The sequence below is a fragment of the Thunnus maccoyii genome, chromosome 14 (genome assembly GCF_910596095.1).
Source record: "Thunnus maccoyii chromosome 14, fThuMac1.1, whole genome shotgun sequence".
Lineage (NCBI taxonomy): Eukaryota > Metazoa > Chordata > Actinopteri > Scombriformes > Scombridae > Thunnus > Thunnus maccoyii.
The window spans coordinates 17,175,054-17,191,113 of record NC_056546.1 but is presented as its reverse complement, the minus strand read 5'-3'; the positions used below and the strand labels follow the sequence as shown (position 1 = coordinate 17,191,113).

The following is a 16,060-nucleotide window of genomic DNA, read 5'->3' as shown; positions in this document are numbered from 1 at the left end:
TGACACAAGGCTTCCCAGAGCCAGTGAGTATTTATAGATCAGATATAGTCAGAACCTCTGCCTGGCAGCAGCAGTGTGCTCCTTGTTGCTCCTGCTGATGTCTCTGTACACATCCGACAAGGCTCTGACTCAGTGGAGAACATTATGGATGTGATGGTGATATTAATGGCAACTCACTGAATGGGATCATTTATGATTGAAGCCAGATATTGCTTTATACACACAGGGGGGAAATGTGGGGATCCTCATCATTGTCATATTCATATTTTGGCCATTTTTTATAATCTCAAAAAAAAAAGGAGTAAATTTAACCAACTCTGAGCACTTTGATTCGAGCTGTATCTATTTTATCCGTCTCTCTGTGTCTTTGTGTGTTTAGTTAAGCGTGTGCGTGCGTGCGCGCGTGCCAGCCCATGTGAGTGCCGACCAGAAGCGCGCTGGGTTCACTCAGCTCCTGGATGCCGAGAGCGCACGCAGAAACAGACACGGGGAAATTACGACTTACATGGCTCTCCTTTTTTTTATTTATGGCAACCCAAATATGACTTCTTAACGGTAGTATATTCTTAGCCATCTTCCGTGAAGGCGAACAACAAACCACTGTCAAATCCCCCCCTCCCCATCCAGCATCGCCCAACATATCAGCTGTTTGCCACAGTTCCACATTCCGGCGCACACGGGGAAAATGAAGGCGAAAAACCGTGACCAAAGCTTGTCGGACTCCAGAGAGCTGGACGGATCCTATGACCAGCTAACGGGTGAGTGAACCAACGTCTAAAGCATCGTTGGACGTTGTGTGATATCTTGCAGGAAAAAAAAAAGATTCAATATGTAAAGCTGATAATCTATAAGGAAATTGGTCTTCCTAACTTCAGGTGGCTTGACATGTCACAACCTGTTCGCCATTCATCTCGTCATCTCGTGAAAAAGATTTATATGCAACACTCTTATGGATATTTACTTAACATTTGTGGCGCGCAAGTTTATGTACTTTGTGTACTTTAATTTTTTGCTTCCATGGTAACAACATTTTCCTATTTTATTCTCATATTTGCTGGGTTATCCCACAATAGTTCTTTTTTTTGTAAGGGATAAAAGAGAGAGGACGATGAGTTGAGAAAAATATTTGATTGGACAAAAAAAACCCATTTACATATTGAATCTCTTATTGTCAATGTTGCATGCATATGTGGTTGCGTAATGTGGTGCGTAATGTTGGTGAATGATGGGTGGCTTGTGTCAACAATTATAAAGACAACAGTGTGATCTTTGCTGGCCTGGCTCAGATACTGGGAGACCACGTCACTGTGGCAGTCTTGCCTGTTGAGAGGAGCGACCTGATGCCCAAATTCCGGAGCTCGACCAGATTCTTCTGCTTTGGGGTGTTATCACTCTTACAGACAGAAACGTCTCATATCACCTCGAGCTCTATTTGCGCTTTAGTCCGGCTCTGTAGTAAAAAAAGAAATAAATTAATGGGTTTATATTAGTTTTCTCTGCAAGCACAGCAGACATCTGAGCGTGAGCGACACTTATGTGGATTTTCAGGTGGGGTAGATTCGTGCATTTGTTAGTCTCTGCTCTGTGGTGTGAATAAAACTTGACCCAATATTGTCTGCTAAATAAAATTATAATGGTCTCTCTCTCTCTCTCTCTCTCTCTCTCTCTCTCTCTCTCTCTCTGTGTGTGTATTTGGGTTGAGTAAGCTGATGACACTCCCAGGGGAGACTTGACGTTATGGCCATATATATAACAAACAATTTCATTGAGTGACAGTGAGCATACCTGCGTTTTGTATGTGCTCCTTTGTGAGCTGAGCACTCTCTTGAGGTATTTTCCTGTCACCACAGCCTTTTCATTGTCATAGCTCACAGCCCTCACTGCTTATGTGAGCACTGTTTGCCTGTTGAGTGCCGCCTGCCTAAATAAAATGCCTGCTTTTATGCCTGAACACATCTCAGGCCTGCAGAGGGGAAGTTGTGCCTGTCCAGACAGCTGTGTGCCTCCAGCTCGAAGGGGACACCCTAATCTCATTTTTCACCAGCGCATGCATTAGCAGCTAAGCAGCGCTTTGACACAAATTGAATGCATCCCAAATCAAGAGAAGATCGCAAGGTGTCAGCAAAACCATGTATGTTGACGTGTGAGTGGGTATCTGCCAGGTAAAATATATTTGTGTGTGTGTGTGGGTATAAATGTGTGGGCGAGTTAAGAAGCAGCAGCATCACTTTTTCTACAGTCTATTGTTGGAAGTTGAAAAAAAAAAATGTGGGAGACTTTGTTCCACCGAATTCAAAAAACATTCATCAGGCTTTACAACTCAGTATAGACTTGTAACTCATGTCAACCAACCCACACAGTGTGCTGACCGTCATGCTTGGACAAACAGTGAGCTTTGCAAAGCTTCTCAGAGGCTGCACAACATACTTCAGCAGCTTGACTTTCTTTTCTCCTGGTGCCACTTTACTTTGCAATATTTCCCTTGATATCAGACATATTGTAGATGATTCTTAAATGTGACTGTGCACGGAGAACAAACTTTCTGTAATGTACATTTCTTCAGAAGAATCAGCATTTTCCTCTCTCTAGACATTTCATCCCCTCCTCTCTATTCAGTCTAAACGGTCCCCTGTGCCTGACTGTCCACAAGAAGTCATATTGCTTTTTAACAGTTGAGCGAGAGGAGAGAGAGAGAGAGAGTCCAAGTCATTCAGTGTGGCAGAGCAATTTACTCCTGGTAGTAGTTTTTAATGACTTTTTCAAAGCTGTAAATTGCATGGTTAATTCATCTTTGTAAGACGCTGTCCACTTCAAAACATACTTAGCCTTGATAGTTTACATGGTTCTTGAGGCTGTTGCCAATAAGAGTCAGTGTAATGAATATGTGATGCAGCTAAAGCTCAGGAGAAATAATTGTTGCTCTTTTGTTTATGGTATTCATATTATCTGACCTGAAAGTGGCCCAGTGTATTGTGTGTGTGTGTGTGTGTGTGTGTGTGTGTGTGTGTGTGTGTGAGAGAGAGAGACAGAGTGAAAACAGGTGACAGGTGATTTTCTGCATAATCCCCACTAAAATGAAAAAGTATATAGTATGATGTGAGTGCATGACTTTAAGTGGATTTTTTGTGTGGGAAGGACGGCTACAGGTGAGTCATTCTTCTTACTTACAAGCAACTTGTGTGTGTGTGTGTGTGTGTGTGTTCTCACAGCAAATCTGACCTGTGTTGCTTAAAGGTAGTGTGGGTGGTCTCCAATCACCATTTGAGTGAAATGTAACCCTCTAGAAATAACTCCCTCTCAGCCTGCTACATTGTACTGAAGTGCGCCCCACTGTGTGTGTGCATGTGTCGGAGTGTGTGGTAGCCTGGAGTTCCCTGTTGTGTTTAAGAGCACCGGCTGAGAGATGAGAGGTAATTATAGAAGCGTGGTGCAGTAATCTCCTCTTCCACCTCACAAGCCACACTCAAGAGGAATCATATCACCTACACACACACACACACACACACACACGAGCAAGCACACACACACTATGGCTTCTCCACATATGCATATGCAGCTATTATCTTAACCTTGTCATGATTCCCTTTCCTTCATCCAAGTCTAGAATATTACTGTATCTATATCAGTGCTGGTGAACAGCGAGTCTGTCAGTCAAGCCTCATGTGCATGTGCATCCCCTCATGTTTTAGTGAAGGAGACAAGGCTGTTACATTATCTATTTTTTATTTTCAATCAAAATGTTTTATGAATACTGTATCTTTGTGTTGTGTTAAACCTCAGTGACCTCAATAATGGTCATTATGGTCTCAATCAATTCAGGCCCTCTAATAAGTGTGCTGGTGGTCATTTTGGAAATGATTGTTCCCTTAATAAGATTTGAAGAATTTATAGCAGACTGAGTCGGACTATTGTCACAATATTTCCACATTTAATGCTACTTGATTATGATGGATGGATAGATAGATAGATGTACTTTATTGATCCCAAATTGAGAAATTCTTGATACCTATCCACAATTTAGTTAAAGTAGCTAACATTAACTCAACATTAACCCTTCGGCCTCAGGTAGCACTTATTTGGAAAGTCCTGGCTCCAAATGGAAAAGATGATGCTAAACAGAAGCTACAACTCTGGGCTTCAATCTGGCACTAATGCAAATGAATGGGTGATGTCACACCTCGCTACGTCCATCGTTATATACAGTTTATGGTCCAAACTTGCCAAACCCTTTTATTTGTCAATTGTAGCAATGGAGAGTAGGTTAGCCCTAATTATGACTCGACATAGAGGGATAATTAGCAGTTTTTAGGAATTTTATGGTTTCAATCAATTTTTCCCCGTTGAGGTGTATTACAGTAGGTGTGTATGTTTATTATGAGGTATGGTCAACTCTTGCGGCCTTTATTTGTAGCTCAAACATCTGTCTCAAGGACACAAGGGAACATGGAATCAAATTTGTACATACTCGCAAGACTACTTCAGAGAGAAAATGTATGGTGTGCAAACACTGCACTGTTTGTGTGTTTGTGTTTACAGAATGTAAAGGATCAGGAGAATTGGACAGCCAATGATACCCATCTCTCAGATTAACTGTATATTTGTTCTTGGCAAAGTGAGCCGATCGCCCACTCCAAAGCAGTCCTATGGATTCTTACACACTCAGGCACATATATGCGCAAACTTACACACATGCACACACATAATCATAGATAAATGTATACGTTCAAGCTATTATTTCTGTTGTAATAATTGAATCAATGCTATAGGTGAGGTACCACAGACACATACTCATCAGGTTACCTGAGGTGTTTTCTTAACCTAACTTAAGAAATATATACTTCATTTTCAGCTGATTAGTCTCACGCAGCAGTTCAGCTCGCAGCTCCAGTAAAGATGTTTGGATGGTTTATTTCTCACACATGCAGCTCTTAATGAATGATGTTAAAAGCAGTGACATTCAGAGCCGTGCCAGGCTCCAAGTCACAATAAACCTCTCTTTCATCCGAGAGAGGGTAGAGGTGTTGAGGTGAAGGTTATTAGCTGGTCTGGAAGCCAAATGACACACAGCCCAACCCAGTGACTGATGCAGAGCCCTGGTGGTGAAAATCATAATTTACAATTGCTAACTCGAACTGATTCTAGGGCAAAGGTTGCCTTCATAATTGAGCCTGTCAGATGGAGTTTAGCCTAGAGTCACCTTCTCGGCACAACTGTTTTTACTGCAGCTAGAATCACAATGGCCAATGGCACTAATTAAAAGCCTTGATTTAATGTGTCATCTGATGTGCCGGGGTGTGTGTGACATGCGTTGCCTCATCAGGTATCCCCTCTGGGTTCCCGGGCCGGGGTTTCTCCTGGAAGTGCCAGATTTGCTGATGTGAAATGACTGGATTCCTACATAGTGGAACGCTTGGAGTGGTTCACTTAGGCTCATCTGTCACATCATTAACATCACTGTAGGAAGGAAATAAGGAAGGAATAATAAAAGACAGGAAGGAAGGAAAGGAGAAAAGGGAAGAAGGGGCAAAGGAAGGACAGAAGCCAGTGATGCTCTTTGTCAGTGTGTTACAGAAGTCCTGAAATGATATGGGAGCTGCACACTTGAAGCCTGAGTTCTTTTTGACATTCAAATTTGTGCCTCTTATGGTAAAGTGAACTGGATGTTTGCATGTAGAAATGAAGAACTTTACGTATAGTAATTGCCCATCCATCCTTCCCTAATGTCCCCACCATATTTCTAAATAATCTGACAGTACCCACTTTCGCTGCACTCTAATTCTCTCCTCTCCTCTGTCTCCATCACACTCCTCCCGCTCGCTCTGTCTCCACTCTCACAAATCAGATTATATAATTTAATATATATATTTTTTGTCTCTAACCGAGTGTCTTCAGCATCTCACTTTCCGTGTCCTGATTCATCTCACCTCTCCCTCCATGCTCTCTGCTCCCATACCATTGCCTTCTCAGCTTTCCCTGTTGTCCGTCTTCGACCCAAACTCCCTCCAAGACCCCTCTCCTCCTCTCCTCCCATCTCTACAACCCATCTAGGCCGCGGTGGGACCACAGCTCAATGAGGCTGAAAGCTGCAATCAATCCTAACGAGTTTTAATCTTTGACTGAATCTACGGAGGGCCGGGCGATTGTTAATTAAAATAAGCCCCGCTCACTTCTCCCCAGGTCCCCATCTTCTCCCCTCCTCTGTAAACACATTCATTTATAAATGCCTGCAGGGGGACGAGGTGAGAGGATGGATGGAGAACAAAGCAACAGGAGATGAGGAGAGGGGAGGGAGGAGCAGAATTTGGGTGGGAAAAGTCAACGTCCATCTCAGATTGTGGATGAAGGAATTAAAAGGCAGCAGGGGAATGAAAATCGAGAGAAATGTTTGATTGTGTGTGTACAACTGGTCAGAGGTGTTTTTTCCACATCAGTCTGACTCTGTTGCCCTGTCAGTGATGTTTATCAACAAGCAACTGATTGATTGACTGACAGAAAGTGTCTGAGCATGACAGCGCCCAGTGTCATTCACTGTGTGTGTCTCTCTCTCTCTCTCGCTTCACTGTCCTGTCGCTCAGAGCATCTGATCTTCATTAGAGGAGGATTTTCTGTCCATTAGCTCAGCCATTCTCCATTAGACGGATAGTAACTCATCAGTATGGGGAGGAAGAGAGACCAGCAAATAGCCAAACAATGTTACTTTGTATGACTACATAGGTCGCAACCCTGTTCCCCCTTTCATTCAGTGTGTGTGTGTGTGAGAGAGAGAATCTTCTGTCAACAGGGGTTATCAGCATGTCTCAGATTGAAGATGAAGAATTGGAGGTGTGTGTGTGTGTGTGGAGCTGTACACATGGTGCAGAGGATGTCTGAAGGGCATGCGTGACTGCTATCAACTGGGTGTTTCGGGGGGAAGGATGTCTGGAGTGTGTGTTCTTTCTTTTTTTTTTTTTGCTACAGTCCAATTTAGTGACTCATTCCGTTTGTGCATTTGTGAAGATATGAGTTTGTGCAAAAGTTGCTGTATATGTCATCATGAACAAATAAAGGCCGGCCCCAAAAACAGAGCAGGGAAAAAACAAGGGTGGATAAACTCCTGGTGCCTGTTATATAATGCACATGCCAGTTAAGCATAAATAGTAGTTACCTGGATGTAACTCCAGTTCTATGAGTACATGCGTAGCCCTTTAGCCGACTGTCACAGAGAGGGGAGGGGGACGGAAGAAATGCAATATCTTTTAAATAATGGTGCATATTTTAATAATAATAAAGACAGCAGGTTACCTGGTTACCCATACATGAGCATGGGTAACCAGGGTAACTTGGCTAAGCTGGCAAGCACACATCCATGAGCACGCTACCTGCATGCTACAGCTAATTGCTGCACTGCCAAAACATTCTTGGTGGAACTCAAGTGCTAGAATTATTGTTCTGCATGTCGGAGTAAATGGATTACTGGTAATAAACAAAAATTTAACAAAGCAAATGGAAGCAGATCAGAAGACAAAGAGGCTTTGTACTAAAATATCAGAAAATATACTTAAATAAAGGCCTTTCTCTAATATAAGCCTGATTCCAATAAAGGTCTGGTACCCTCTGCAGTTGAGGTAAATAAAGGTCCTGCCCTCCCCTTCCTCTTGTGTTGGTGAGAAAAACAGAGATGGCACAAACAGGAAGACAAGAAGTGACTGTAATTTAATTGCAAACAAGCCTGTTGAGGATATTTACTCTGTTCACCGAAGGTTCTTCAGTAACAACTTCAGTGTGATTGACAGCACAGCAGAGAGTGATAAGGAGAGAGGTGGAGGTGATTAGAAGAAGCCTGGGGTTTGCTCTTGTCAAAAAGCAAAAACTAATGCACTCACACACATGCAGGCAGAAACACACACAATCACACACACACACACACACACACATACACACACAAGGTTTGGCCCGAGGGATGGCAGTGCGGGAGATCACTGCAGCTGGTCTTACAATCAATCAAGTTCTGACAGAACTTTGGACAAGTTCTAGTCAATAACACGCACACACACACACACACACACACACACACACACACACACACACACACACACACACATGCATATACACACATAGGCACACACACAGCTGTGAAACAGGGGAAAGCACAGTGGGCAAAGCCGGATCAATATCTGTCAGTTAGCCTACAAGTCAGAATAAACTCAGTGTCTCCCCACGCACACAGTATCTAACTTATAGCCCAATTAAGCCAAGTTTATTACAGAAAGGTGTCTGCTGTTTACAATCAGTAGTGATGAGAGGTGAGACTGTATCTGTGCAATATGGTGCCATAGAGTCAGGAGAATTTAACCTGGATTCAAGGCAACAGAGCAATCATTGAGAGTTAAATGTTTTATATTTTTCGTTGTGAATTGAAGGGAAAATTTAGATTAACACAGTGAATAAACTTGCATGAGCTTTTACTTATGATTTTAAAGTTTAGTCAAACCTTTACCACTCAAATCCCTCCTAAAGCTGGAAAGAGACCTTAAGATTACTGAAGCCACTGCCACAGCCACTGTTTTTCACCAACATAAATTTCTAAAATTTCTTGAGAGTTAAAAAGATCACATATTGAATGACTGATTAAATACAGAGGACAACACTCTGGATGATAAGTCAAACTCTGAAATCCCACAAGAACATGAAGTCTTGTGTTTTCCCGTCAAACACAGTTGCCAAGTTTAGCTGCAATTTATGTGTAAAAAGCAAACAAATTGAGAAGAATATTATACATTCAGACGAGAATAAACTCTGCAAAGAGAGTTGGAAGTGAGTGGATTTTCTAAAAGTGAGGTGAACAGGTGGATCTGCACTGTAACATGATGAACTGTATTGTAAAATGTCATCAAATATCACAGTGCTCTCTATAGTTCACTAGCTGTTATTGATCTCCATTTAAGTAATAGTACATATTAATAACGTCTTCCAATTTTAATTTAGAAGAATCTTAATATTTATGCTTGTTACATACTGTAGTGTGGGGTTGTCATTTGAGCAGAGAGAAAAACATTTTTAAACAAGCTGTTATTCCAAACATCTATGATATTACGAAACAATATGGTATTGTCCAGCATCATTAGCTCCCTGGCAGACCTAAAGCTGCCCTTGCTTTGGCCCTCACAAAGTCTGCCTTCATCATTGCACCCCTGTCAGCCTGGGGCCAAGCTGTCAGGTAGGCCACTTCCTGACAGCTTGGTCTTTATCTCTCCCTGGAGAGCTGCTGAAGTCAGCCAAATCCTCGACCAACTAAATATGCACAGTGTGACAAGGTAGAAGGAAACACGACCAATTGGATTCTGGAGGCTACGATATGGTTTATAATGTTACAATTGTGTGAGAGAAGGTTATTGAGAAATGTCGAAATGCTGAGCCGGTAATTTTGTGTTCAGCTCCACAGAGCCGTGTCAGTGTGTCCTGACTCGACTGTTAAACCAGCCTGTACTTCCTCTCAGGTTGCTGCGCCATACTACCCACTTGTATATTCTAAAGACACGGACTTTAGAAGTCCAAAAACATATTTGTGTACTTGAAAATCCATTTGCTTTAATCATCTCCATTGCTCACTGCTTGCTCAGGGTGTTTGCTTGTTGGCTATGGGGCTTGAAAATCCACCCCCAACACCCCCCACCGCACAAACACCACCACTATCTCCCTCTGGCACTGGTAAACCGATTACTCACACAGCAACCTGACGTTCCATAAGTGCTTCTCCCCAGGCGCCAAGGCCTGGCACCAGAATTTCATAAGAGTTAATGGAGTCTACTAATCAACACACACATACACACACAGACAGACAGAAACACACACAGGCAGGTTTGATTGATTGGTGGAGTGACACACATGACAGCAATGGGATCGTTACCGACCTGGAGTAGCGCAACAGCCACCGACATTACCGTCAAAGGTGGACCCGAACCTAATGTCGTATATGGAGTGGAGAGAAGGGAAAGCACTGAGAGAGAGGGAGGTGATGGGGCTGCATAGAGAGAGAAAGTTTGTTCCAAAAATAAATATCCACTGTGATTTTTGAAAAGAAAGCACTAATTTTCATACATACACATATAATTTAAAACATACTACATTTGTTGTGTGTAATGTTTTACACATTAAAACATCTTTGCAGTGTTTTCTTGAAATTTCTGGTAAAGCACAAACTAACAACTAACTTGAAGTGGTTGGATGAAAGTGGCAGCCTCCCAAATTATAGACTTATTGTATTTTACTACCTCTTCTATAACATTTCACTATTATGAAAGATAAATGAAATGGTCAAAATAATCCTACATTTAGGGATTTTTAGAATTACTGATGCACTGGGATAAATAGTCTGACAAATACAACAATTACCATACACCTGGCAACACTGGGTGGTGGCTTGAGTAGATGTAACATGTAGTGGAGCACCTGCTCACATCCACTCATCCACTCATCTCCTGCTGCGAAGTGACATTTTCTTAGCAGTGCTGAAGAGTTAACAGTCTTTCGAGCATTGTCACCGCCGCAAGAGACAGCTTAAATTTTGTGCTTCTAAAGAGCTTTACTTTGGTTTCCAGTCATGTACTGTATTTGTGCAGTTTGTTTCATCACAGATGACTTTACTAGCATGGTATGCTGGGATTTAGCTCAGCTCTGTCACTCAACAAGAAGTGGTTTCTTCCTTCCAAATATCTAGAATGATTTGTGGGAGAGTACTATCAGCTTGTTGGGAGGCTAAGCCGTGCTTGCTTGACCTTTGCTATTATTACCTTAGTGTGTTAATCCCAGTGAGTATAGTGTGACTTACACCTTCTTATTTTAACAGCCTCTGCAGCCAGAATCCAAACAACATAATGCTTACAGTCTTTGTGGTCCACCTACTGTATAGGCCTATAAAACTTTACTGGGATTGGCCTTAAAACTGAACTTAAAACTAAAAATTAGCTAGTAGGCTAACCATTTGAAAAATTATTAAGTTGTTGGGACATGTCAACCCTAAATCATCTATTTCATAATGAGTTTCTTTCTCTCTGTTATTTAGTGTGATAAACAAGGCTGTGGTGGTAAAATAAAAGGCAGGTAAAAGGAGGTAGGTCCTGGTAAACCCTACCTCACCTGATGGAAAGATCAAGGACCAATTAGCCTCTTTCTCAAAAATCAAACACAATCACATGGTCTACGGATAAAAGTACAGTAATGTAAAAATAACTAGGCTCCCCTAAGGGCTCATACAGGTATTTGTTTCTTTGTCTTTTATTTCCAGCATTAGATGTCATATGTTTATCCTCTGACCTCTGACTCACTCGACTGCCCCAATGAAATTTAGTCCTGCAGTGTTTACAGGCCATGTTTATGTTATAAATTCCTGCAAGTGGGTGGTAGGTTGATAGTCACTCTTTGTTAACAGAATAAAACAGTGCTGACATGAGAATACAGTGTTCCAGTGGAAAACTAAATGAGCGTAGGGAGCCTAGTTTGAGTGCACGAATAGGTGTAAAATCTGCGCCAATGCTCTGGATGGGCTGTATAAACTTTATTTCAGAATTTGAGCAGTGAGTGAACTGTGTTTACATGTGTTTAGTTTCTGTTAGTTTTTTCTCTTGATGAACTAAAAAATACTGTTTCAAAACACTTTGATAAAGCATAAATCTCACCTTTGTGTCACTTGTCCAACTCTGTCTTGTCTTTGTGTGTGGATTGGGCTCATTATTGTTCCTTCTGGCCTTTGGGGGGAAAACCAAATTTTTCACATAAGCAATTGCCATAATCAGTTGTCTGATTATGTTAACACTTGCAAATCATTACCATGGGAACCTTTACATCTGTTTAACAAGACACAGCAAAGGCCTAGAAGGCATAAAGGAGGTTTGTGTTATTAAAAAGAAATTACAGCAACCGGGCTTCACTAAAACTAAGCACTAAGTTGGACAAATTATGACAATTTAGTCACTGCAAATGTAAAAAAAAAAAAAAATGAAATGAAACATGTACAAGTTATAGAGTGTCCGGAATACTCAGAAAATTGTATATTACAGATTATTACATCAATAAGTCTTTCTGGGTCCCCAAGAAATTTTGCTGTGGCCACCATACAAACATCACATAGCTCAGTGTGGTCCTTGGCGGCCTGCTGGGGCCAGGTTGTCAGAGGGGACAATTCTTGACAGCTTGGTCTTTATCCATCTCCTAGTGAAATGCTAAGGTCAGCCAAATCTCAACCAGCTTCAAGTAATTATATGTTTTTCTGGCATTTCAGAATAGGACACTTTGATAAGACAGACAGAGATAAAAACACAGGATGAACACAGTCGCAGGGAATGAGTTTTTTTGTTATTTTATTTTGTATTTGTTGTAATTTATTATTTATTAAGGAGACACATTAAATATAAAAGCTGACTCAAAATGCTTTCTCTTTATTTGATGTATTTGTAAAATGAAGTTGCCATGCACAACCAAGTGTGATATTTAACTGTGACTCATAAATTCTGGTTAGTCAGCAGCAATACCCATTTAAGAATTATATCAAGTGTAATATAAAGGCCGTAATGAAAAGTGTACTTGAAGAATGTCACAGAATAACATCTGTGTGAAGGTTGTTTTTTTGGTCACCATATTTCTGTTTTACAACCACAAGATGTTTGCTTCTAATGAAGGTGAATTAAGAGGACGCAGTGCACACGTTCCCGATGCATACTCAGAGAAAGTCATTAAGAGGGGTAATGATTATTAATGAGGCCGGTGTGAAATATATGCGTTGAAATATGGGCCTGTTGTTTCCTTCCTGCGTGTTCATGACTGTGAGAGGCTCTGCTGGATTTTGGCATCAAAGGAGACATTACTGACGGTGCATAGTGGCACCCCTGACTCTCACTGAACAGGATAAGCACGGGGATAGAACCAGTTAATTAAAGTTTCATTTTTAAGTGTATTAATATGCCTGGAAAAGCTCTCACTATGGCTTAACATACATCATATTCCTTTTTAGTATGTGTCTGTGTGCATATGTGCAATGTTTATGTACATGTGTGTGTAGGAAGTCTACAGTTCTCAAGTCCCTCCATTCCTTCTTTCCTTCCTCTCCCCTTGGCTCCTTACTCCTCACTTGCCTCTCCAATTACTGTTAAATCCATTTTCTTAAAACTGATTTCCTTATGGGTATTTATGTATTTGGCTATCAAGTCGGGTGGTGAAATCCTGGACATTTGTTCTAGCAGTAATGTGATGGCTCACGCAGTGTCCTCTAACATCAGTTAAGTTGGAATCAGCCAGTTTTGTCTTGAATCCTGTCCCAGGGTGATAAAATACTTGGACCTCTCTACTTCTGAAGAGAGAAAATATCTTATTGGTTTGTTTAAATCTCTCCTCACTCTTATATATTAGCATAGAGTAATGTACAAAACATTTAGGTAAGCAGACTTGTCTTGTTAAAATGAAGATGGTGGTGGCACAGCTGTAGACAATTAACTTCAGTTATGTAAGTAACTTGACATAAGGACCGAAATGAAACTTGTCGAATGTCTAGTTACTGAGGCTCTCTGCTAGCCAGTGTCTGCACTCAGCCAAAGATTGATTGTTTAAGAAACAAACTCAACTCTGTGACATGACTCTTAGATTGTGAGTGGACTGCAATAACACATTGTTGCAGTTTTACAAGACCATCATCATTGACTATCTCGCTGTTATTCTCACTTGTCAGAATCTCACAGTTAAACTCTCATGCATATTTATCCAGTGTGGAAACAGTCAATCGATTAACAGAAAGATAATCAACAACTATTTTGAAAATTGATTAATTGTTTAGCCATTTTTCAAGCAAGAAAAGTGAAAAAAATTATCTGGTTCCAGCATCTCTGATATGAGACTTTGCTGCTTTTCTCCGTTTTATATAATTGTAAACTGCATCTTTGGATTTTTGAAGATGTCACCTTTGACTCTTGGAAATGAGGATGTCCATTTTTTCACAGTTTTCTGTCATTTGATCAAGTGGGTAGTTCAGGGTCTGAAAAGTGAAGCCAATGTGGAAGTGCCTTAAACCTGCATTCTCTCTAATGGCCAGCAGGGGGCAACTGCGACTTCACTGGCTCCAAAAAGAAGTCAGATTGTATAGAAGTCTATGAGGAAATGACCCTACTTCTCACTTGATTTATTACCTCAGTAAACACTTTCCCAATGAGTTCATGGTCTCAATCGCTAGTTTCAAGTCTTCTTCTGTACAGCATGATGTTCATTTTGTAAATTATGGTCCCATTTAATTTAACATTGATGATAAAAAAGGGCATGCTTTAGGGCATGGCTAAGTTGTGATTTACAAGTCGCTACCACAGCAGCAACGTTGGTTAGGTAACATAAACATGGCGTAACCCCAAATTCACAGAGTACAGGCATAGCCTTAGCCATTGCTATTGTTACTTATGACATTTTGGTGGCCTAAAAGTCTTGTTCAGCATTTGGTTGTACTAAAAGACTCTCTAAGGAATTGGATTTTCAGTTTTTCCGGTAAGTACATTTTGTTTTAATGGTCTTAAGCTTGTTTTTTGCTAGCTAAAATTAGCTTTAGCATGATCACAGTTAACCATAGACTGTAAATACACTGTGCTAACCAAACTAGCAGCTAGCAGCTAGCAGCTAGTGTTAGGGTCAGGTGCACCCTCTCATCCAAATATGGTCACTTCTCGTCACTTCTGGCTCCAAAAATCCAAAATGGTGATGGTCAAAACGCCAAACTAGAGGCTTAAAAACAGGAGTCCACAAACCAATGGGTTACATCACAGTGGCTACGTCCATTATTTTTATAGACTATGCATTTGATTGATGAAACAATTAACTGATTAATCAAAAGAATAATCAGCAGATGAATCAATAATGGAAATAATTGTTAGTTGCAGCCCTAATTGTATCAGTAATTTAAGTTTATCAACCTAGTACTGAAGTGTGACCTCCAGTATTTGGAGCAAGTAGCTTGTGAAAGGTGTGCAAAAATAGACTTTATCTGTTATTTTAAATGTGTCTGATGAATATTTAATCAACATTTTATATCTTATACTGTTCATCTTCAGGCACAAGCTATAGATTGTGAGCAGTAATCAGACCACCACTCAAAATTGTAGTGTTTCTGCCTTCTCAATCAACAAAAGTCAATTACAGTTACACAACAATTTGAAGTTGTGCTCATGTTTTACTTGTTTGGTGGCTATAGTAGCATTTCAGGGTCATGTAAACTGTGGCAGGAAAACATCCTAGTTGTGTATGTTTTTGTGAATTTCTTGGAAGGTCCAGTGTGTAAGATTTAGTAGCATTTAGCGGAACAGGCTTGGCAGAAATGGAATATAATATTCATAAGTATGTTTTAATTAGTGTACAATCACCTGAAAATAAGAATTGTTGTGTTTTCATTACCTTAGAATGAGCTCTCCCTTCCACGGAGGCCATCATGTTGCACCATCATGTTTCTACAGTAGCCTAGAACGGACAAATCAAACACTGGCTCTAGAGAGGGCCTTTCGCATATTTTGTGAGTTTCGCGACCACCATAGGTTCTCCTACACACAATCTGCAACTTCACTGCTAGATACCAATAAATCCAACACACTGGTCTTTTAAGGTGTGTCTGTGTGTACAGTACTGTCTCATATATTCCTGGTTAGATCTTGAAAGATGCAGAGGTCTATTACAGATTCTTCTCACCTCTTCTCTGACCTTAACTTCTCACTTTCTTCTCTCCTTATACTTTTGGCTTTCCTCTACATGCCATGATTTTATGAATGAGAGGTGGTAACAGTAATGATGTATCCCACTCTCTCCTCTCCTTTCCTCTCTTCTCCTCTACCGTCCTCTCCGCAGAGGGGGAAAAGGTGATTAAAGTGGATGTAAAGTTAATAGTTTCAGCTCTAGTTCTCATGCCTCGGTGGCCACAATTCATGAGTGGGGCACTGGGCATAGTGATAGAAAATAAGGTGTGTGTGTGTGTGTGTATGTGTGGAGATTGTTTGACACTGATGGTTTATTCATATTAGCCCTTTTGTTCAGTGCGAGCAGCAGGGTGAACTCATGATTAGGGTCG

The 16,060-nt window shown here is 40.9% G+C and overlaps 1 protein-coding gene across 1 annotated transcript in view; it reads left to right on the top strand.

Moving 5' to 3' along the window:
• The first annotated feature begins 466 nt into the window (after window positions 1-466).
• LOC121911443 (Kv channel-interacting protein 2-like) overlaps window positions 467-16,060 on the top strand; it is a 118,165-nt gene continuing 102,571 nt past the window's right edge. Inside the window, exon 1 of the mRNA XM_042432930.1 lies at window positions 467-758. Coding sequence (XP_042288864.1) covers window positions 686-758 — 73 coding nt within the window. The 5' untranslated portion in view covers window positions 467-685. The remainder of the gene's footprint in view (window positions 759-16,060) is intronic.